Genomic DNA, 24,755 nt, shown 5'->3' on the forward strand with positions numbered 1-24,755 from the left:
ATCGTTTTGTTCTCTTCATTTTGAACTAAATGGATATAAAACAGCAGGAAAGCCTTAACAAGTTTTTCGCCATATGCGTTTATCATTTTTTTCACTATAGGCGTAACGGTCGCGATTTTATGTCCGTGAGCCTCAAGTTCACGTTTAATTAATGCCATCCTGACTTGTCGTTGACGGTAGTTCCCTAATAACTACTCTGTACCACTTATCACTTTTTAATTGATATGTTTGTAATTAAAGTTTATTGAATGGATTATCCGTGGTCTCTTTATTATGTTTCATTTGAATCAGATGCTTTTTATAGTTCTATGAACTACTTCGTTTGTACAAGTAACGTTAACATTATTATTTGACAGAGCTTTGAACTGTACTTGGTTAGTGGCTACTCCTTTTATCTGTATTCTGAATTGATTAAAATTGCCAATATTGCGTACCTTAATAGGGGGAGACAGAGGAACATTATTTTCTTGCTTATATTTCCTTATGCTACATTTCCTTAGTGTTTTCTTACCAGCGGAGAAGGTGTCATCTCGGATTTCTTCCTCTTTTTATTCTTTACCTCTGTCCATTCAGGTTGTTCAGCTACCTCTCGTTCTAGTTCGTCCTCGTCGGTGAAATACTCTTCTGTTAATACTGAATGATAAAAATGAGATACTATACGCCTCAATATAGAAATGAACTATAAAAATTATTCAATACGTATTATGACTGTTGTTGTGTAGGTGATATTTAATATATAGAATATTGGAGTTAGTCTGATTAATGATTTTGAAAAAGTTGATGTTACTCTTAAGGATTACCAACCTGTTTCATTAAGCTCAAGTAAATATTAAACCAAGACGATATAACCCATCATAATCAAAACAGTGAACGGTAAAACGGAAACATATTGTAAGTTCAAAAAAAGCAGACCATAAAACAGCGAAGCAACAACATGAAGTCATTAACACATTATTGAAATATAAAGGTATTTTTATTTTCAAGCTACGGAGTTCAAATTCGCTTCAATGCTATGATTTCATGGGCGTAATTCAGCAGCTGTACAACTTCCACGTTACTGTGATATAATAACCTTGTTTCATGTTTTAAGCTGAAATCTTAATCTCGATAATTTTTGAATGCATTGGGTTGCTAGTTGCTTGAATTTCTTAGCGCAGCCTCATATTTGATCCCCCTAAAACTGATAAACGGCCTTTAATCTTAAGTCATTTTGGGAGCATCTTCTAAAATTCCGTGTTCACTCTCGAAGAGAACGGTCGTGTCCGGTCCGCCGAACCTACCTGCGCTTCCGAGAAGTACCCGAAATTTTCTCTGAGACGGTCGATCCGTTATCACGTTTCCACCAGTGCCTACATCAAAAAAGCGTCTGTAAGCGCCGAAAAGGCGCATTTACAGACAAGGCAATGGCGTCATGTACGTCAGAGCCGACGTCGCCTCCTGAGCATAATCCCAGCAAATGAGCAATCTGAGCAATTCCTAACTCAAATGGACAATCTTTCGAAGACAGTCGAGAATTGCTCATAATATATTTAAGAAGATAGAATGAAGACCTGCGAAAGCAAATAGCGAAAGTAAAAATGTTCGCTAAAGCACAAACAGACGCCCTGAACAAGCAGACGGAAAAGCTGGAAAAGAGCGAAAAGGCTTCCGAAGATCTTAAAGAAGAAATCAAAATTCTCACTGCTACGATAACAGAATTCATGAAGTATCAAAAAGATGCCATGGGAATAAAGACTACCGCTGCCACAGAAACCCAGACCCAGACGACGGTTTCACCTTGGTGGGAAAAAGAAAGAGAGGGCCCATCACTCCACCCCAGGAAAGCCAGCTGCCGAAGGCCGGTAGCCAAGCCGGCCATTCAATCTACCCAATCGAAAGCCACGGCTAACGTATAGCCTTCGATTAAACTCTAGATCCTGTACCAAAATCATAGAAGCACCTCTAAAGTGCAGCAATTGCGGTGAAATTCATACCGCAAACTTCACCGGTTGTAGCTGCCGTCCTGTTCCAAGAAAACCAAAAATTCCGACCGAATCCAGGCCTCCACAAGTTCTGCATGGACTAACCAAGGTGGCAGGAAGCTAGCCCAAAAATTAGCCAGCGCCACCCAGCCTGCTCCAACTCAAACTCCTGCTCCAACCAATACACCGGACCTTAACTCCCCAATGCTGCGTTTACCTATTTCTTTAACTTCCAGCAGCCTTTTAATTCTTCGAAATGGCTGTTTCGAAATCTCTTATACTGATGACATGGAATGCAAATAGCTTACGCGGAAAGCAAGCGGAATTGGAAGACGTCATGACATTCTATGACGTCGATATCGTTCTCATCCAGGAAACTTTCCTGAAACCCTCGCATCGTCTCCCTTTCGAACACTTTTTTGTCTACAGAAACGATAAAACTCCGGGTCGAGGCGGTGGAACCGCCATTCTCGTCAGAAAAGGAGTCAAACACGAGCTCCGTCCATCGTTATCAGTAAACAACTTCGAAACAACCTCCATTAAAATCGACATCCAAGAACGTACCTTCGTGATTACATCCCTGTGCAGGAAATCTTCTGCATTCAACTATGCCGAATACTACGCTCTTGCTTTGCCAGATGAACCCACCCATCACCCTAGTACAGTTTTTCAAGGCGCAGCAAGAATCCTTGATTTCTTTATTCTTCAAGACGTAAATCGCCATTCCGAAGTTCGAGTCCTTGACGAACTAGACTCTGATCATCGTCCGGTCCTTCTCAAACTCGGAAACTGCGCCACCACTCAAGTCCCACTAACAAGATTCAGGAAAAAGACCGACTGGAAAAACTACCAATCTCTTCTCCTGAAATCCGATCCAATTCCGAAAATTAACACACAACAGCTCGAGGAAGCCGTACTCAAGCTAACTCGTGATATTCAGTCTGCTCACGAATCTGCCACAGTCAAAATTTTATCACAACCCCAGCCGTGGAAAAACAACCTTCCTGCTTCTCTTAAACGTGAAATTCGCATCAAAAACGGTTTATGCAGATTAGCTCGATTCACCCTTGATGCTGCAGACAAAAGGGAGGTGAACAGAGCATGCAAGAGGGTAAGGGCGGCCGTCTCGACTTGGCGAGCAATGAAATGGAACTCATTTCTCGCGGACCAAAGACTGGAACCCAGCGTCTGGAAGTCAGCGGTTGTAGGAAATATCGCAATCGCTGACCAAGAAAAAGACGAGCTCCTTGCAGAGACCTACGAAGCTCAAATGAAATGCCTCCTACCCGCAGATAACACTAAAGCTAAAGACAATGACACTGTCATCAACGAATCCAACTCCATCAAAAGACCAGTAACCCCAGCTTTTCTTCTCAACCATTTCGTGGCTCCAAAGTTTCTACAGACTATGATCGGCAAACTTCAAACCAGAAAATCTCCAGGTTTCGACGGAATATCGATTATCCAGTTAAAAAAGCTCCGGCATATGCAGCTCGCAGAACTGGCAAACATCATTAACTCCATCATGAGGCTGCAACATTTCCCGGCGTCTTGGAAAGACGCACATATAACGGTTATACCCAAGAAAGGAGCAAAATCATCTCCATCTGATTACAGGCCTATCAGCCTCCTCAGCGCCATTTCGAAGCTTGCTGAGAGGGCAATGCTCTACGCTCTCAACTCTTTCACGAAGGAAAACAACATCATTCCAAATGAACAATTCGGCTTTCGCGCTCACCACTCATCCGTCCATCAGGCTACCCGTCTGGCCGCACACATCCATCACGCTCTTGACTAACGTAAAAAGCTTGGAGCAGTTCTTCTGGACCTAACCAAAGCCTTCGACAAGGTCTGGCACGACGGATTGATCGCAAAGTGCGTGCGGTTAGGCTTCCCAGAAGACCTAACCGCTCTCATCAAGTCCTATCTCTCGGACAGATCTTTCCAGGTCAAGATCAGGGAATCACTTTCCAGTCGTAAACAAATCGATGCTGGCGTACCTCAAGGTTCCCCGCTGGCCCCAGCCTTATTTAACCTTTTTACTTCAGATCTGCCGAGAAAAGAGCACATTGACGTCGCGTTTTACGCTGGCGACACTGCTTTCTTCACGGCCGCCCCGTTCGAAGTTACAATTCATGAATGTTTACAGAAGCAGCTCGATTATGCAGTCAAGTGGTTCAAATTCTGGAGGTTGCAAATCAATCCCCTGAAAACCAAGGCCATCATTTTCCATAAGAAGCGTTACGCACTGCGCGTCTCGCAACTTAAGATCGACACCGCAATAATTCTATGGCTGGATAACGTCACGTACCTAGGTCTTCACTTCGACCGGCGGTTCGGTTAGCATTCCCAAATCCAGAAAGCAATCCAAAAAGGTTCCGGGATAGCAATCCTATCTTCTCTGATCTGCCCTTCTAGCAGACTTCCCATCTCCATCAAATGCTTATTTCACAAGATGTTAATTCGGTCCGTATTCCTCTACGGATCTAATGCCTACTTCAAGTTTGTTACACCCAACCAGGTCAAACGGCTTCAAGTTTTCCAAAATAAGCTCCTCAGGAGAATATTGAACGCTCCATGGTTTGTCAGAAATAATCAAATTCATAGGGAAACTGATACTCCAGAAATCAAGCACTTCATATCTCAGTCATTCCACAAACAACAACTCAGCTCAAGTTCTTCTGAAAACGCGCTTGTTCGCGACCTGGTCGACATGCTGGGAGCTTAGCACCGCGTCACCGCCAAGCGCCCCCCCTTTTCCAGGCTGAAACGACTTCATCCGTCGCTACAGTCATAACTTTTGCCCCCATACAACAGTACCCAGTTGTGTGTTAACTCAGGTTCGCGAATCGATAGAATCGCCGGGCCGTCGTGCCCAATAACGGCTGCCCGATCAGCGGGTGCCATATCCCCAAATTTAATGCAATAGCAGTAGTGATCCACAGGGGTCAACTGTGAGGCGGTTTCGGTTTAGTGTATTGGTAAGCCCAGAGGCAGTCCCACATAACCCGGTCCAACTTGTCACTCCAGGGCAAGTCTCCGCGACCGGGTATGCGTCAGGCATTCCACCGCCTGGTTTTTAGGCCAGAACAAAAAAAAGTAGCATCTTCTGACTAACCAATAGAGTTCTTTAATTCTGAATCTGATAGTAACGTAGGGTGGTAGAGATAGTTGCCTCATGTGATATAGTTATGTTTTTGTCATTTCGCCTCAACGCAGAACTGACATGAATAGATTTCAAGCGTTTAACCTATATTTTCCAGTCTCTAGTCCATTTGTGGATCTTGTCAACTGCGTCCTGTACATTTTATATAGCTCTAATCAGAAATATGTATTTTGTATAATCATTTCGACTCGATAAACTTGTGACTTGTTTTGAATGTGACTCGAAATTGACTTGTTATCGATAAATGTTTCAGGTATTATTTCTTTTGCTGTTGCCCCCACGAGACACTACCCTGCATAATTCTAGCCCAATGTTTAAATGTTGATTTATGAATGTCTTTTTGCCTTTTTATGGGATATTCCTTCAAACCGATACGACGTCAGCAATTGACGATAAAGATTTGCTTATCTTATGAACTAGCCCCTAATATATTAACAATACTTAAGATAAAATAAAAATAATAACAACATTAAAAAAAATTTAAATAAATATATAAAATAAATAAAATATATGAAATAAATTATTCCTTAAATTAATATAAAAAAACCAAGCCTCTCCTAATCAGTGGCGTACATAAATATATTCTAATACGCCATAATATTTCTCGATTTTTTGTATAAAAAATATTTTAATCTAAATTAATCAATTAAACATTATTTGTTATCATAATAATTATATCCTAATTAATTTAATACGTTAAATATGGTTTATTTAGAATTACAATATAATTAAGGCCTGGCCATTATTAATAACTGGCCTTCCCTGACTTCTGTCATCTGTCATCCGTCAATTGTTTTGATGCTGTCAGAAGTTTTAATCATTAAATTGATTCAGTACCATAATTAATTTTATAATATTTGAATATCAATATTATGGAGTCATATGAAAATATCAATGATGTTTTACAACTTGAAAGCGAAGATATTAACAAAATTATAATCCCTCTATTTGGTCGAGATCTTTGGAACCAAATGAATGAAATAGAGAGGATGGTAACTAGGATTCGTTTTCTCGTATACATGAAATATGAAAAGAGTCGTAAGCTATTGTTATCTATGATTATTTATATATTATTATAAAATTTAACTTTTTAGGTGGACAGTGGACATGCAAACAATATCTAACAGAAGTTGTTCCCCATGTAGTACTGGCAAGTGAGATAGACACCCAGTATGCAGGTGATATATTGGTTTATATCTACTCTTTAGATCATGCTCCATATCTTAAGGCAGAAGTTACGGATGCTTATGGCAACTATATATATAATAATACAGCTGATTATTATATATATGTATGCGCTGTTCGTGATGATTCAGAGAATAATGGTTCAAAAGGTTTCACACTTCACATATTGTCAGGCATTAACTACAATGTTTTTTTTCTATATTTTTAGAGCCGGAAGCTGAACTACATACTCCTGATTTACCTTCAGGGTCAGAATCAACGGAAGATAAAAACTGAAGAGAACCAAGGATTCATTACCATATCATTATTAAAGAATTTAACTTTTAAATATGTTATAGGCTTTTGTTTTGTCAGTTTATGTTTTTTTAGATAGAATAAAAATATTTTTCAAACGACACCAGATGTCAATGATATATAATAAGTGTTAAGGGGCAGAGACTAAGACACTCTATTTTTTTTAATAAGTTTTTTTCAATTTTAAAGTTATTAAAAAGAAATTTGTAACATTTGTAAAACTAAAGAATTTAAATCAAACCCTGTTTATCAAATTATTTAGTAGTATTAGTAGTAGCAGTTTAGCTTAATAACAGTTTTTAATTAGTACCGAAATGTATATTTAAAATTTAAAAAGAAATTTCTAAAATTTTTAAAAATAAAGAATTTTAATCAAACACTTTTTATGAAACTACTTATTCCGGCATATCGCTTGATATCAGTTTTATATAAGATATTGATTGTTAATCATTTAACATAATTCTATATAATTTAATTACTAACTGTGAATTATATGAATAAATATCACACATTTCATGAGTTTATAATATTAAATGAGTTAAGTTAAAATTACTATTTACAGATCCTCGCCAGCATCATTATCAAAACATACCAGGTGCTCGGAGACTACTTCTCAACCAAAACGCTGGTGTTGGTGACGCAGGACAATATTTTTCACTAAAGCCCGCCACATTTGACGATCAACCTCAGCTCTTCAGGCCTCGGTTAATGTTCCATGATCTTGATGCATGTATTTTTCATCATTGACGGGTCACTCGCTCTCATAATAATACGCATTCGCACACAACTAATGGAACGTAAGGTGCCCGAAGAAGTTTCACAATTTTTAGATGTAACATATTCAGCAAGCAGGGCAAAAATCGAATTTGTTCCTCCTTAAACAACCGCGATTTGGAACTAAATCCTATGTGTTTTTTTTTTCAACTTCAACAACAACTTTCAACTTTTTCACCGTTGTTAAATTCAGTTTCTGGAATCACTTTTAGGGTATCCTTAAAGTGTTTTTTTATTTTGGGGGATATCCAGAAATCCGAAAGAGTTAAACTAAGCTCCCAGGGCGACTGTAGATTACTATCAGTCGAATGTTTGGTTGTTCCGTCCATGAACATCCACCGGCGTTGCCAACCTTTGTAGTTGTTGTTGGTGAATTCCTGGTGACCTAAAGGGTCGTGGCGATTGCCACATAACTCCCCTCCTAGTGGAACTGCCGTGCAACGTACCTCTATGTGGAGCATGTTCCGGAGTGCACCCGCAATCATGCAAACAAACGCCCGGGGACTGCTAATGAGATGGGGATCCCAACCTGAGCCAGAAGTTTTATGGGATCAGTTGCCATCGGAGTTGTAGCAGGACGTCGATAGTCTTGGGGCGTTTAGCTTTGTTTGAGGGTACCTATAAGTGTGTTATGTGGCTCGTTTCGTGATGCGAGGGTGTTCATGTGTTGATCGTATACATGATGGGCTTCTGTGGTTTTCGTCCATCAGGCTAGTCTCGTGGGATGTGGTCGACCATGTGATGTTGATGGGTTCCGTTCCTTGTGCTATCCTTCCATGCACGTGTCAAGCACCTGTCAAGTGGCTTATGTTGAGTTGATTTACCTGTTAGTCACTTTGATCACGTCGGGGTCACCAATTGTAGGAATGTTCATCAGGTCGGTCAGTTGGTCGAAATGTGTGGCTCCCGCTGCGATTATTTGTCAGAACACTCACTAATATTTTTGGAAGGAATTTGCACGAGAACTGAAAACACTGATTGAAAAAATACTGTTTATTTCAATGTTAAATGATACATGTAGTTGACGGGAGAATTGAAAGGATATTAGGTTAGACAGAGGAAGTACGGTAGCGCTGTGGAAGTGGTACCATTTCAAGGACAAAAGAAAAGAGAACGAGACGTCGTCGTGATGGTCTTTTATAGTCTGGAACTGCATGGGACCAATCTACCGGCGTTGCCAACCTTTGTTAATGGTGACTTAAATAAATTAATTAAATGAATGGTGACTGGCGGGCATGTTCTTCTAAGCAAGGTAAAAGATACATGAGTAGTTTTTGTTTCGTGTCAATTTTTCAGCCACAGTTGTATTTTTTTATTTATTTTTTCTTATTTTAAAGTCTCCCTTTTACCAACGATGGTTTATCTGAACTGCATCTACTGCTTAACGTCAGCCCCGAACCACGGTCCTCGGCATTAAGCCTACCGACTGGCGAGTGATCAACGTAGAAATCATTCCAGGAGACATCCAGTCTTACCCAGCCTGGTTACTGGAATCATTTTCCTTGTCGGATTTTACACTCTTGCCTAGGACAATCACAAATATTAAACAATCACAATCAAAAATTCACGACCATGTCCCATCAGGATTCCAACCTGCGACTATCGCAACAGTAGTTGGACCGTCCTGTCTTCTTTACCTAAGCCAACCAAGCCGGCACAGTTGTATTTCTATTAATATGAATTTGTAGTCTGCTTGACACTTTTTTATAGTTCCATACTTATTACAAAACCCAAATAGACGTTGATTTCCTTGATATAGACGAGAGGGGTTTAAATATATTATTAAACGATTAGCGAACATTTCAGCATTTTCTTTATTGTTCCTAGCAACATTTCTAATATTATCGAGTAGGTTAAGCAGTTGCTTTCCATAGTGAATTACTTTCCATATAGTTTGTACCAGATTCCTTTAAGTATATTTGAAGTCCTGTGTTTTAATTGTGAATTAGTTCCTTCAGCTTTATTATTGCTTTGTTAATTTTTTTCTTATTTTCTACCAGTTTTACTTATTGTCAATCTTTTCGTTGCATTCTTTTTATTGTAGCTTCTTTTTTTCTGTTGAATTGTAGCTGATACATGATTGCACTGTTAGGAGTCCGTCTATTTGTTGTTATATTGATTGCTGCTTTTTCTACGTCTATCTCAGTTTTTAAATTTATCAAAAATGTATTTAATTAAAATAGTTTAAAGAATTTAGCCTCAAATGGATTTCAAAAAGTAGCCAATTAGTTTATTGTTAAACAGTGAAGTATCTTTGGTGATAATTTTTGAAAGGGGTGTTACTTTTACTGGTGATTGATTAGATGATAGGATATAGCATGATTCTGTTCTACATATTGTTCATAAAACAAAAGCCTATAGTGTCCGGATTTTTGTTTCTATTTAATGGCCTTTATTTTACTTCACGAAAGAGATATATTGTAAGTTTCCTGTCTTTGACGAATTATCTATTCTTTGATGTTGTCAGTCATTAGTTGCCCTTTAGATATATAGCGTTATAGCCTCATCCAGTAATAAATCTATTACCCAACGTTTTAAAGAAAACTACGAAATATTTGGCCTTCTTGTTAGTTTGTTAGGTCTAGGTATACAATACTCGTTGCTTATAAGTAGTCTCTGTTAAATTCTTCTCTTTTATGATGTTTTATGTCAATTATTTATAGCTGTATCGACATATGTTTTATTATTTGGTTGTTTTGTATTATACGAAATATTTCGGATCATTATATCAATATTTTCCTCAGTTATAAACATTTTTAGTTCCTTGACATGTTGTTTGGAGACCATTGGCATTCCGGACAGCAATTTTACGTTTTAAGCATTTAGTTGTTAAACTAATTTGCTGACAACGGTGATGAGATTAAGCAAGGTACTCATTTGCCCCATCAGTTTACTTATAATTTCTTCCAGTTTACTGATGATGCTGGCTAGTTTAACGAGTGCGGGTGTTGTTTGTATATGTTGTGTTTGGCTCTTATCAACCATTTATGCGTACGAAATGTCTAATTGAACGGGTTTATTGGGTGAGCTTGATGACACGTGCCATCTTTGCTGGTGCTGATTTCTTATTTCCCCTAAGGTGGAATAAAGTTTTGTTGTGTTTGCTATGATCTTTGTTATATCTCCTGGGCATTTCACATATATAAAATATTTGCGATAATATATCTTTCTGTGCACATTTAATTACATTTTTTAATGCCATATACCGTCTTATTATTTTGCTTCGTTTCGAGACCATTCTTGTTGTGAGATGCTTAATATTATGAATTATAATACCGTTCAGCTAGGGCTACCTTAGTGCCGTTAAAGTCCGGAGGGTAGGGCTGCACCACACTTTTGGTACAAATTCAAATGCTTTTTCAGATTTTGATGTGAATGCGTGATATTGCGCATGTCTTTAATTCCTTTATCCGAGTTTTAAAGTGTTCAGCGTTGAATTATTGTATTTTTATTGTTTCAAAACTAATTATTTTATCATTATAATTATATGTAAAGCTTTTCAGTAGGTCGTGAATTCTTGGTGGTGGCTTGGGAATTATTTTTTCTTAGCTTGATTTTATATTTATATCAATTTCATCTGATAGTGAGTCTGCTAAAACTGTAAAAAAACTGCTAAATCTTTAGGTTTTTGTAAGTGGCAGTTTGTTTTTCTGTTTTTGTACAATATGTTCCTCAGGGAGCGTTTAAGCGTTTTTCGTCTAAAACTGTAGTCCACTCTGTTTAGAATGTATTTATATGTTTATATGTTATGTAATTCAGCCATGACTGTCCAGCCATATGTTTCAAAACTACCTGAACGGAACAGGTGGGTCTGTTTTTTAATTCATAAGAACCCTCCGTGTTGCTTTGTATCGCTATTCAACAAGTCGCCTGTCTCCGTAATATAAAACAGTTTACTGACAAAAACACAACAAAAAGAATTTACACAAAAGGTTTACAACAAAAAGAATACTTTTCATTTTCTAAACCCCTTAACATACTTTAACCCTTAATGAATGAAATTAATAATAATGATGAAAATTAATATCAATAGATAATACTCCCTCTAGTAAGTAAGAGGCTAAAATCTGATACATTTTATAAGAAGTTGAATGCAAAACTGTTGCATACTGCAGCTAAAACCTGTAGTTCAAAGCCTAACGTTAAATACTATAATTCAATAAGATCCAACAAAAAAACAATGTGATGCTGTTTATAAAAATGCACTTGTATTGTAAATTGTACTAATTAAAATAACTACAATAAGATAGAATGAAAACTATTTTATACTCTAAACTATAGGAACTTTAACTTTTAAAACTTTTAAACACGAAATTTATATTATGAAAATGACATTTATTGGAGTTTCGTCATCCATTAAACACTAAAAATAAAAATTATAATTAAAAGCGAATAAACCAATAAACCTGAAGTTACCTTCTAAGAAGACTACAAACTATCAACCGCGTCATCATTAGATACTTCTAATACATCTTCGTCACTTTGTGTTACTGTATCTGTAAGAATTTCCTCTGTAGAAGAATCTGCTTAGGAAAAAATAATACGGTGCTTGATAACAGTATTATTTAATTATTTTGGACTTATAATTACCATGATATTCCGCAGAAGATACGCATATTATAAAATTAGACAAGTTGTAAGAAGCGTATGATTCAATTTCGTCAAAATTAATTTCAGATAAATCGAAGTTGCTTGCAACTAGAAGTATAAAGTTGAGTTATAAATCGACATTCACAAAAAATACGTTTTTAAATTAGTTTTCGCTTACGGACAATATCTTCTGTACTGACATGGTATTTGTTGTATTCGTGAATGTGAAGACTTATATTACCATCAAAATTAGAGTCAATACTTCTGGAAAATGCTACAGGCGGTACAATATCTATCAAAAATTGTTTCAAAGTGCAATTCTTCCCTAAAGCGAAATAGATATTCTAGACACGATATAACTAGTTATATAATTATCGTACGAATAACTGTTGCCTGGGTATATATAAGAAAACGAATCCTGTATTGTACTTTGCTCAATTCACTCAAATTGTCCCAAATCGGTTTAGTTATTATTGGGACAATAACATCATTTATGTCACTATAATCAAAGCTTACGATATTACCTGTATATATTCCGTTATAACCCATTTTTAAATATATATTTACACAAAACAGTACAATTACAGTACGTTGTAAGTATTACAGATATATACCAAGTAATTTTACTAGACCGGAAATAAGTAAAAAATGACATATGTCAAGTACTGGCCAATCACGTCGCCGGCCCAATATCTGCATCTGTGATGCTACTTCCTGGTATGGGAAACGGCATTCGTGTTGCCTATATATCAGACCATCATGGCTATTAACTTTGAGTCCCTGGGTCGGTCGCAAAGAATGAGTCTGCCAAATGGTCAGTTCTTATGAACGGCGAGGACTAAACTACTTTGGATTTTCCTACCACAAATAGCAGTGATGTTCACACAGTTCAGCGGCGAACAACTTTTACACTAACGAATACTTATTTAGATCATATCATTCGTCATGGTGATTTTGCATCAGAATCCTGAGAAGCGTCTAGATTATGATGATATCGTTATTAAATTGAAATGACAGAAAGCCTGCTATAGTATTGCTAATTGTTTTTCAATATTAAGTTACTGTGACTATTAAGAACTTGGGACAGCTATGGTTGCAACAAAATGATATAATATCCCACATAAGTCATGAAACAATTATTTTTTACACATAAATTGAATAACCATGTTTTGATGTTGGCTGCAACTATAATTTGACTATTAAAATATTTTTATGTGAATTTACCATTAAAACGTCTTAAAATATTTATAAGTGTAATAGCAATATTTGTTTTCGTCAGTCAATTTATTCATCTAGCCCAGAAGACATTAGCTGATGTTATTTGATATGAGTAGAAGACTTATGGGTATCTGAGAGACCTGAGTCTTAGTCGAAGATTAGAGCAGATTAAACTGTGTCACTGACTATTGACCCTTCAGCTGATAAATAATAATATAATTATGATGAAGATCATATCATTAACAGAAAAAAAACGATCTACAAAGGTAATACCCAATTTAATATAATATAGATGGAATAATACAATAGATGAGGCCGCGTCAATATATTAAGAAGAAATGCTGCCCTGATTTTTATTAAATGCAAGTATTTGCTTGCATATCTGTCTAACACATTGGTAAGGCAAATGATAATATTATTAATAGAATATGTATACAATATTTAGGCCTTTAGGAAATAAATGCACCTTGAAATATTTTTTGGGAGATATTGGACCAAATGAATTTTTTTCAAGATATATGAGGCCAGACAATGTGATTTCAATGGAAATATGAGATTTTATGTTCGTATACTTCCTAAATCCTGTAACACTGAAAATAATGAATGTAAGTAAATAGTATTATTTCTTTTCAAACCATTTCATAGTTGTAATGTATAGACGTTATTAAGAGGTTATAACGTTCATAGCATTAACAATAAGAAATTTTAGAGTTATTTGAATTCCTCAATACTTCACTCTCCTTCAATTATAAGAGAGAAATCATTGGCTTAAAATAAATTGAAAATGCGAAATGAAACTATATTTATGCACTATATCAAACCTATGTTATGTGAAAATATAAATCATTTAATAGACCTTGATTTCCAATGCATAAGCGATTAAGGTAATAGCTTTTTCTTTAATAGTTTTTAGAAATCATGAACTGCTGATGGTACCAAGTGTTGTATTTTAAAAACAAAGTAGTATATGAAGATTAACAATTCCCATAAATAAAGTATAAAGAGAAGTATTCTCACAATAACAATATAATTTTATCTACTGATCCATGGCAAATGATTATCTGCAAAAAAGTATATGTACAGTAATATATTTTAAATTACAGCAACCAAAATTAATTTCATTAATAATGCGTTCTTTGCTCGTTCTTATTTTACTTCTTGCATTTGCTCTAAATCCCCTTCACAGTTAAAAGAATTCATTTGCTTGAAACATTTTAATCCAAACACAAAAAGATCCAGAACAAGTTCTCCATGTTTTGTTATCTAAGTTCCGTTGAATTAAAAATTAAAACACAAAAAAGCACGAAATCAACACAAACTAATATCCACAACATAAAACATAGCCTATATTATTTAAAGAGAATATCTTCAGTTAATTGAACTAATTTAAACCGAGAACTAGGGATGATGAAAGAAAATGAATCGATATATCATATATTTGCTAGACGAATTTTTCAATATTTTAATTATATACTTATAAAAACCTTTTAATTACTATTAATAAACATTCAAAATCGATACTTAATTCTAAAGGTTAATTATCGATATTTTTTTCAGAAAATATCAATATAACGTGGTATCGATATTTTTTCTACATCCCTAATTTGAATTAACAAGAAGAATTAACCTGACAAATGGGAGATAAATAAACATTATATTCCATATAACCAATGAATAAAAATTACAAATAATCGAGTATGGCATGGTTACAAAATTTGGCTGGTCACGCTGAAAATTTACTAAATAAAATTGATCAGAATGCAGCAACAGTATTAAATGATAGTCATAAACATAATGAAAATGAAAAGTAAGTCATAATATATTTGACTAATTTACTAGTTCAGATATTACAGTATGCAATAAATATTACAGTGAACAAAATATATTCCAGTCTGTTTTGGACCTGACTAATATTATTGATAAACAAAAAACAAATGACATGTTGAAAAATGATATAATTGAAGAGAACCATCATAGTGAAGAAAGCATACATGGGTTTAATGCTGAAAATCAAATTATAGGTAAAAATTTTGTAATTGAATATATTGGGATATATAATAGGAACTATATTGTGATAATTAATTTTTCATAGATTTTGCTGCAGATGAAAATAAAGTCGAGAAAATAAAAAATGATGGGTCTTCAATTTCATCTACATCAGTCCATAATAGTTTTGTCGATATGCAGGAGATTGAGAGGCTTCAAACAAAAGTTGCTAGACTAGAGTTAGAAAATCAAGAGGTAAACAAACAGTTGCTGAATGTACAACATTTATATGCTGAGGTCAGAAATGAAAATGTCAATTTGCAAGGTCAAATAGAAAGAATAAATGAGCAATTAATACAAACTCAAATGGAAAAAGAACAATATGTTATAAGGGCTCAAAGAATTTTATCAGAAAAAGAAAAGCTACTTTCATTAAATCAAGCTGATGTTATAAACGAAGAAAGCGGAAATATATTTGGATTATATAGTGAAGAAATGAAGTATGTTTATGGTGATAAATTTGATCCTATAAAATTTAATTAAAAAAGTTACTATTTAAATTGCATTATTTTTTAGAAAAGAATTAGAATTTCTGCAAAATAATGTAAAAGAATTAAATGATAAAAATAGTAAATTGTTAAATGATATGCAGTGCCTACAAATGCAACATCAGGTGATTCAAAATGGGCTTTCACTATCAAATCAATCACTGGAACATAGTCTTATGTTAGAAAAACGGAATAGAACAATAGCTGAAGAAGATTGTGTACAAAAATCAAAGGTTATTTCTGAATTTATTAATTACTAGTTTATTTAGAGAATACATATAGAATATATTTTAGGAATTACAAATTAAGTGCCAGGAAATATCTCAGTTACAAGATTCATTGCGTTTTAAGAATGACGAAACTGCAAGATTGAAAGAAATTTTATTGAAGAAGTCTAAGCTTCATGATACTGATGAATATGAAAACAGAGTAAAATCCCTAACACAGACATTAATATTCAAACAAAATGCATTAGAAACTATTACAACTGAAAGAAATGCTTTGAGATTACAGTTTGAAAAACTGCAGGTATAGAATTACTTTATTTAAAATAATGTCTATAATAAAATGTTACTGTATGTTTAGGTTGAATATGATAAGAGAATTAATGAACTAAAAAATGATAAAGTAAGAATAATAAATATCCAAGAGTTTAATGATGGTAAGTGTGTATTATTCAATTTATTCTAAATTATAATAACATAAATTAAATAACTCCTTAAATTCAGTTCTCTTTAATAAGTGGTTATTAAACTATATTTAACATTTACTATACTGAAGTATTTAAAGTCTAACAATAACGAGCATTTGTATCATATAACAAATATGTTTCCATCACATGTAGCAACATACAAAATATTTCAGAAAGGCATTATGTACCACAATTTATGAGAGTGTCACCAAATGATGCGGGAGTTACTAGAAGAGTTAAGCATGCATATTCGACTTTAGATGCATTAAGTATTAGAACAGGAATTTTCCTTAGACGGTATCCACTTGCGCGTGTATTTGTTCTTTGTTATATGGTAATTACAGATTTACCATTTGAACATACATAGTATATGTTTGTTAATTTTAGGTTATTTTACATATATGGGTTTTAGCTGTTTTATTCTGGTATGTTCCAACTAATCAATAAATAGTGTTATTCATATTTCAGGGGTAACACTTTTTATTCCCAAATTCAGACATATAGTCTGTTGAAATAAAATATTAAAGATTATATAAATAAAAATATTGTTTTATAAATACAAATATTTCAATTTTCATTTTTAAACTGTTCGTATGTAACATTATTTTTTTTAAATGTCCCAATAATCCCATCCAGTTTGATCCTATAATGTAATAGATTACTCCATAATAATTGATTTCTCAAATTAATATAATTAATAAAACTAATAAATATATGAACATTTATAAAAACAAATTGATTATAACATGCAAAATTATTTAACTAGCTTATTGGTTACATTTGTTGATTTCATATTCTTTAGAATTAGTGCTATATTAAATCTGATATTATGAAATGCATTCTTGTTCAACTGAATTATGTATAAATTTCCATTGGTCAGTTTAATACATAACATTATGTTTGGTGCTGTATCTTTTCCAATAATGCTGTAATATAAAATTATATATTATCTAGGTACTTCACGTTTACAATATGTTACAACTTACCTAGTCATTAAACTTATATCTAGTCTCCATTTAATACTTGCAATATTTTGAAAACTTGTGCTTCTAGAAATAAAATATTTGTCGATCAGTTCTTTTCTATTATTTATAAATGGCAAACTAGAAATATAATCATCTGGAAAACCAATTGCTAATAGAATATTGGTAAACTCTTTATTTCCAGAATTAGAAAAAAGTTTAATTATTTCTATATAGATGCTTAACACTTCCAAAAGTTGCTTCCTAGATAATTTACTTTCAGCTTGTATCTTCTCTGTAGCATTTGATAAGTCTTGGATATTATGTTGTAAAGCATTCAAAGCCACTAGAATTATTAAATGTGATAAATATAGATAAAACTGAAATAAAGAATTCTTTTCTACATTTAATTATCTTTCCTGTAAGTTCGGCTGGTAATTGTATAACCACTGATATTGCTTCTTTGGATACACTCCGTATGTCCATTTTTGTTATAAATAAAATTTAATCATAATAATAATGAAAATATTAAAGGATATATATTTATCAAATTTTTCAAGAATATCCTCCTAACCTACTATTGTGTTTACTAATTTATAGCGTTGGGAACTATCGACTGAAAATAGTCGAAGCAGTCGATAGTCAAAAAACTTCGGACAGAAAATAATAATTACTATTTTCAGTCAATAGCAAGGTTCCACTACTCTTTCTATTTTTGATATCAGTCGAAGATGTACGAATTCCTCCTCGTATAAATTATGAGAAAGGAAAGCAAGTAGTAATTGTTTGGATTATGGATGTCGGCCGCCAAAAAAAAATTTGATTTTAATATATTTTTTACAATATCGATTTCGATATTACGACCATGCGCCAGCAGGATCCGAACCCGCGGCTATCGTAAAAATAGGAGGACCGTTCTGTCGCCTTCACCACTGCGTCATCAAATCCAAGCCAAGAATTATTTTTATATTTGAATGTTCTGCAGATCTGTAAAAAGGAATAATGACCCTAGATATTGTTATTGTATTTTAATAATATGTTAACTGCTATTTCTAAATAACATACTATAATAAATATAGATAATAGAACTTAAACAAAACCTGAAAGGTAAAGATGTACAATAACCATAAATACTAAATAACAACGTATGCTTAATCATAGAAAGAACTAATCCATGACAAGTAAAAATTATCACATAATAACTACCAGACCCTACATTTTATCAAAATATCGGCAGATTATCAATACATTCTTCAATACAATATATTGTTATTTACAAGCCAACTGCAAAAAAAAACATAAAACCATATGTATTGCATATAAATCTTTATAAGCATAAATTCCACACATTATTTTCAAGGTCATGGCTAGGACGATAGAGCCAGATTATTAAAAATCAGTCGAGTGAATCTAGTAGAACCGAAAATAGCAACTGAAAGTACATGACTGAAACAGTCGATAGTAAATAGTAGTAAAATCAGTCGAACTTAAAATAGCGACTTTATGAGTGCAAAATATGTAATGCAGGATTTTGCCTAGATCCATGCTTCAGAGAGTTTCATGAAAATATGTAACAATTGTGTGCATGTATGGATATGTTTGTAACGGTACATAAAGCATTATTTATTACTTATTGTGAGCTTTGAGTTCTTGCTTGTTTGTCTTTTGTTTTACAATGAATACTGTTTTTTTTTTGTTACAGCATTATTTTTCTACCTCTCAATAGATACTCTATATCATAAAACTGATTTTTTTTATAACTAACGCATCAAGTATATGTAGGCGCCAACGTGGACAAACCACTATCTGCAGTGCTAACGACGCCACCCTAGCGTCTTTACCTATTTGTTGCTGAAACGGTCATTATATTAGTAAATAGATACATTTCAATTAAAAAAATAGTTATAGAAAAAACTCGCATAGCTATACAGGCCATAACATAAACCACCATACGCAGCGAATGTGTTAACATGGGCTCCGAACCACGGTCTCCGAAACCCGCGACTCCCATGGCCGTACTGTATCTATTACAGAACGTTATTTCTTTTTTTTGATGAATGTTTGATGTTATCAAAGTAAATGTTGATCAGCAATCAATAAAAGACCATCTGGCATTTTTTTTTGGAGATAGTAGAACGCCTAATTTCAGATTGGACGCTAACATAAGATATATATATATTTCAATAATATAATAGTTTTCACTATGGGGTCGTAAAAAAATAGAATACATTTAAAGGGAGCTAAATAAATTTATTTATATTGTCAACGATTCATAACATTAATTATAAACAATAATTTAATTTTGGTCAAAACGAGATACTCAATTTAATTTTACCTTATATAAGTGCAGCAAGAGTACATCGAAGTATCTTCCTAGAATTTGAAAAATATATAGGGAATCATTTCACAACTGCTGATACTCCATATAATATAATTATCTAAATATACCCTTGTCACTTTTCTAAAATTTAGCTTTAAATTTATAAATAAATTTTGTAATCACAACCATTTTAGTTAATGTACAGAAAATATAAATGGTTAGCTTAAGAATCTTAGTTATCTATGAGCTCAAATAATATTTCTGTTTAACATATTCTAAAAAGCTATAATAGCTAATTATTAAATTAGTTAAACTAATTATATTATTTGTATTATTGTTCAAATATATAATAATAGAACAATTATACAGTAGAATGCTAAATAATTAAACATTTAAGCTTGTAAAATAGTATAGAAACCTCTATATGTAATAGAAATCTAGTTTTATATAAATTTTCACTGTATTAAGTCTTAAAACAATTCCAATATAAATCCATGTAAAAAGATTAAGCTCTCTTATGTCAAATCAATAAAAATAAATAATTTTTACGTTGTATATACATACATATATATCTTTAATTTTTTATAACTGGTGTAAGAACAATAATTCAAACACTTAACAATATTAATTAACATATTCAAAAATAACATGTTACTTCTCTTAGAAATATCATAGAATAATTATAACAATACTAATCAACCATACTTTGAATAAATTGCAGTTTGGTGACAATGCTTTTGAGTAATCTTAAAGATAAATCAATTTATATATTTTCAGATATCTAAGCATAAGTTGCTAATACTTATTGCTAATTAGAATTTGGTATAATTGAAGAGATTGACTATTCACTATATTTAGATGATATGTAGATGAAGACATTTATGGAACAAAATGACACATGATTAAAACCTATCTTACATAATCAAATGTTTTATCAACTAACAAAGCAATAATCTCTGAAAATATATCAACAATAGTAAATTTATAATCTTTCAATATTTCTGAAGACATTTGATTAAGTAGGACCAAAGTGTTAATACTTCTAATCTATAACAATACTTGTAAAGTTAAGGACTTTAGTGCTAATTCATGAGATATATATATTACAAATAAAAAAAGTCATGTAAATAAGGAGAACAAATAGTAATGCTGAATGTCTTTTATGAAAATTACAGACCTAAATATTTAAATCGAATACTGTATTTCTGTCTAAAAATCAAAGTGTAATTGCATCATAAAATATATCTATCATAGGAACACAAAATGTGAGATCAAAATGTATAAATAACGAATTAAAAAAAGTATCTTAAACAACAATATCAATCAAAATCAATAAGTATTTCAAAAATTATTAATGACTAAGACAAACAAATGTATATACCAAAAAATGTATAAAAATTAACTAGAAATATAAAAGTACTTATATCACATAATACAGCAGTTGCATTGAGTTGTTTTTATTTCCTATATGACTATATAGAACATACATTTATAGAATATCTAATCTAGAGTATTCTTTATATATTTCATTAACAGTACATTGTAATATCGACTGACAAATTATTTCCAACTGATTGTGAAATAATAAGTAAAATTGGCCGTGAAATGTTGTGCAGTATTTTAAAATGCCAATTAACTAGGTACAGGACATTAAGAGTTCAATTAAGCACAACCTCTTTAATATTGGCAGGTTATTTTCTAATACATCATAGCTGGCTCGTATTTAAATAATATCGCCGCAACCTTTCTTAAACATTATCCCACTGCTCATTAAATTACACATAATGTAATATCTGTAAATCTTCATATTATATTCATACTACATTATCCACTTTATCAATTATAATATAATAATTATTGGACAACGCTAACCGCCCGCAGTAGGTCAATAAGAACAATAGATGAAATGTTAAATATTTAAACAATATAGTATAGTTCATATCTACCGATTCTTGCAATTCAAAAATATGATATCTAGGAAGAAATAATAAGCATTAATATATCCTTGTAGAAATAGGAGTATAGGTAAAAGACATATCTGGATTCAGATATTTAAATGTTAAAACATTGTAATACTTAGTAGTAAATGCAATATTGAAGTGAAATAATACTTTATAATAATTAAAGGATAAAAAGTTGGCATTTTCTGATATAATTTAACCATAATCATGACAAGGGCAATTAATGCATGGGGCTGTATATAATTTTTCAATATTTCAACAACAAACTCCCTAATACATATTTTTCAACAATATTTTGGATAAAAATGTATCAGATGAATGGAGTAAAAATTTATCTATCTATAGATAATTATTATCTACAGAGAATGAACCTTTTAACAAAAAGTAATACTTTATTTTAATCTGAGTCTGTGGACTAATTTTATGTCACGGAAGGGTTGCAATGGTGCTAACTACCTTTCACACCCAATATACAATGATTATAGTTCCCACTTAACAAAATTGCACTTAAAATTTACCATTTCACTACCTTTATACGTTACCTAATATCAACATTATTTTTCTATTCTAACAATAAAATTTAAATCAGTTCTAGTTGTTTAGGGTAGTGTCGAACAGAGAAATCCAGGATCCACTGACGCAACTTTAGCAGTTAAAAAGGCATGCATGCAATACAACAGACTCTGAAGTATTGAGCATTCCAATTCCTGAATGAAAATAAAATAAAAATAGTTATACTGAAGACAAATAAGTATAATTTTTATACCCTTGTTTCAATTACTTTTGTCTCTAAATCTTGAAAATGTAATTTTAATTTTGACTTTCCATCATCAGAAGAACCTCTTAATTGAGAAAATTTATAAAACCAAATTGGAACCTTAGAATCCCCTTCATGCAAAGAAAATCCTAAATTCCAATCAAGTGTTAAACTGGCAGTTTTACCATTACTGCTAACTGTAAATGTTTTGGTCTGAAAATAGAATAAAATCATGTTTTCTGCAATAAGGCTATAACAATATTAGTTCATCACAAAATGATACTTACACCTAATTTCATAACAGCAGTACAAACGGAACAATGCCAGGCATTTTCAATTCTCAAAAGTTCCTGTCTAGTTTCAACAGAGAAATACCTTGATTCCTGCCCTGAGGTCTGAACAAGGAAACAATGTTGTCTTTCATCTACATTTTCTGACTCTTTTACTATTCTAAACATTGTCTGATATACTTTAAATGTAAGTGAGCATTTATTCCAATCTGCTAAGTTTAACTGGAAATGATATTTATGTCAACAAATGTTAATGTAAAGATGTATATATAAATACTAACAGGAGGAGAATCAAATAACATCAAGTCAGTACCCTTCAAAGCTAAGAAGCGTGGCTTGTAATTTTGCCAAGGTTGATTATTATTTAAAACACATTCATTTACCCAGCCCATATATTCTATTCTATCTGACACACTAAAATTTCTATTATATAATTTAACCTGAAATCAGAATGGCTCTAACATTTATATTTTAGAACCAGATTTGTTAATATTACCTGTAAATTTGTCAATCCAATGATGTTATCATTAATATATTTTAACCATTGTGACAGAATAGCTGAATCATCACAATGTATTATTCCAGTGCTAACACCATTCAAACCCCGAACTTCAAAGGAATTCGGTCTTAATTTATCTGTACCAAAAATATATCTAGTAACATATGCCATCATCAAAGGCACTGTTATAATATCAACCCAGTGAGTTTGAATTGGCTCTTGGTCCATTTCTGAACAAATTGAACTTGGTCTACTACTTGTGCTATTTGATGGTATACGAAAACTATCATCTGAAGCCTCTTTTTCACTATTACTATCAGTTTGTTGAGAATCTTTATCATCTAAAAATTAAAATGATAATATACCTTATATAATGTCAAAATATTCAGTCCCAATACCCTGTTTCTGAAGAAAAGGAGTTGCAGCTTTGTAATGTTTCACTGTTAAAACAACCAAATCTCCTGCATTCCTTAATATATTAACAGCATCATCATGTGGACAGGCAGTTATATATTCTCCATTTACTGAAAAATACTTTATATATTGTAAAAAAATTAAACAAAGTGAAAATATCACCTTTAATAATCGCATCACCCACAAAAAGATCACCAGTCTGATCTGCAGCTTGATTCTTATATATTCTGGATATTAAAATAGGAAGTTTATGTTCTGCTCCTCCTTTAATACTTAGACCTAATCCTCCAACTTTTTGTCGTCTTATTTGTACCATCCTCTCCTGCAATGCAAAAACAACATAAAAATTATAAACAATCTGATGTTTTTACCTTTGAATTTAATGGCTTGGATTCTAAAGGAAGCGGTTCTTCTTTCTGAAGTCTTAATACTTCCATGGAAAGATGCAACTGTACTGGAGTTGGTCTACTTTTTCCATCACTAACAGTTACCATTCCTGTCCTAATTTTTAGTTTTTGGTCCACCTTCTCTTCTATTGGAGTACTCATCCTTACTGCATTTATCTTCATTTTGAATCTAAAAGTACTTTAAAATTGAATATTTGGATCTATTGACGTTCAGCAATAACATTATCGGGTACATCGATTTTTAGCAATTATGCAATATATACATACCCCTGCTAAAAATACCAATTAGATAAAAATAATACCAAATGAAATTCTAAATTAATTGAACTAATTGTTCATATAATGAATAGGTATTTAAAGCACACAACAGAATAAAATGTTTCATATTGCCCATTTCACGAACATCCATTTTTAAAACCCAACAAAGTCAACCAATAGTTTGCACATGGCAATTCAACAACAGACTCCAACTGAAATGGACGCATAATATAGAAAAGGACGAACATATGGGTCGGTTTTTCTAATAACATTAACAATGTCTTCCGAACTATCAACATTAAAAATTATGACAAACATAACGTGATATTTTTACGTTATTCAAATTCTTATGGTAAAACTATTTATGAATTACCAAAGGTTTTAGTTGTAAACATGAGCGCATGAGCGTAAATAAAATTAAAGTATATCTCACTAAATTAATAAACATGTATTTATCTGTTTATTTTCATGTAA

General features: G+C 32.7%; 3 protein-coding genes and 1 long non-coding RNA gene across 6 annotated transcripts; 1 reads left to right on the forward strand and 3 right to left on the reverse strand.

Annotated features, from left to right (window-relative positions):
- Positions 1 to 11,559: 11,559 nt before the first annotated feature.
- On the reverse strand, positions 11,560 to 12,288 carry LOC143196923 (uncharacterized). The gene is made up of 4 exons (XR_013005883.1): positions 12,149 to 12,288; positions 11,971 to 12,078; positions 11,797 to 11,903; positions 11,560 to 11,743 (listed from the first exon to the last, which is right to left on the reverse strand). It is a non-coding gene; the product is annotated as an uncharacterized LOC143196923 (long non-coding RNA).
- Positions 12,289 to 14,811: 2,523 nt separating this feature from the next.
- LOC143196961 (golgin subfamily A member 5) lies at positions 14,812 to 16,995 on the forward strand. 2 transcript variants are annotated; one of them, XM_076404949.1, is made up of 8 exons: positions 14,812 to 14,995; positions 15,061 to 15,209; positions 15,281 to 15,674; positions 15,751 to 15,955; positions 16,017 to 16,250; positions 16,308 to 16,383; positions 16,587 to 16,747; positions 16,801 to 16,995. In XM_076404949.1, exons 1-8 carry the CDS (start codon positions 14,886 to 14,888, stop codon positions 16,858 to 16,860), a joined length of 1,389 nt encoding a protein of 462 aa, XP_076261064.1. In that variant the 5' UTR covers positions 14,812 to 14,885; the 3' UTR covers positions 16,861 to 16,995. The 2 variants fall into 2 exon arrangements, with proteins under 2 accessions (XP_076261064.1, XP_076261065.1); XM_076404950.1 differs by having other exon boundaries at positions 14,864 to 14,995; positions 15,080 to 15,209.
- A 127-nt stretch (positions 16,996 to 17,122) lies between these two features.
- Positions 17,123 to 17,971, reverse strand: LOC143196972 (COMM domain-containing protein 5). The gene is made up of 3 exons (XM_076404968.1): positions 17,780 to 17,971; positions 17,400 to 17,721; positions 17,123 to 17,339 (listed from the first exon to the last, which is right to left on the reverse strand). Exons 1-3 carry the CDS (start codon positions 17,859 to 17,861, stop codon positions 17,168 to 17,170), a joined length of 576 nt encoding a protein of 191 aa, XP_076261083.1. The 5' UTR covers positions 17,862 to 17,971; the 3' UTR covers positions 17,123 to 17,167.
- A 1,633-nt stretch (positions 17,972 to 19,604) lies between these two features.
- Syn2 (Syntrophin-like 2) lies at positions 19,605 to 24,564 on the reverse strand. Of its 2 annotated transcripts, none has more exons than XM_076404939.1 (9): positions 24,291 to 24,564; positions 23,988 to 24,192; positions 23,779 to 23,938; positions 23,601 to 23,726; positions 23,200 to 23,543; positions 22,985 to 23,143; positions 22,701 to 22,925; positions 22,423 to 22,626; positions 19,605 to 22,363 (listed from the first exon to the last, which is right to left on the reverse strand). In XM_076404939.1, the coding sequence occupies exons 2-9, from the start codon at positions 24,183 to 24,185 to the stop codon at positions 22,256 to 22,258; spliced, it is 1,524 nt and encodes a 507-aa protein (XP_076261054.1). In that variant the 5' UTR covers positions 24,186 to 24,192; positions 24,291 to 24,564; the 3' UTR covers positions 19,605 to 22,255. The 2 variants fall into 2 exon arrangements, with proteins under 2 accessions (XP_076261054.1, XP_076261055.1); XM_076404940.1 differs by having other exon boundaries at positions 23,988 to 24,201; positions 24,291 to 24,426.
- Positions 24,565 to 24,755: the final 191 nt, after the last annotated feature.

Source organism: Rhynchophorus ferrugineus, unplaced genomic scaffold (assembly GCF_030347505.1).
Source record: "Rhynchophorus ferrugineus isolate W39M unplaced genomic scaffold, kcgeb_rfMv2 rfM5, whole genome shotgun sequence".
In the NCBI taxonomy this organism is placed as follows: Eukaryota; Metazoa; Arthropoda; class Insecta; order Coleoptera; family Curculionidae; genus Rhynchophorus; species Rhynchophorus ferrugineus.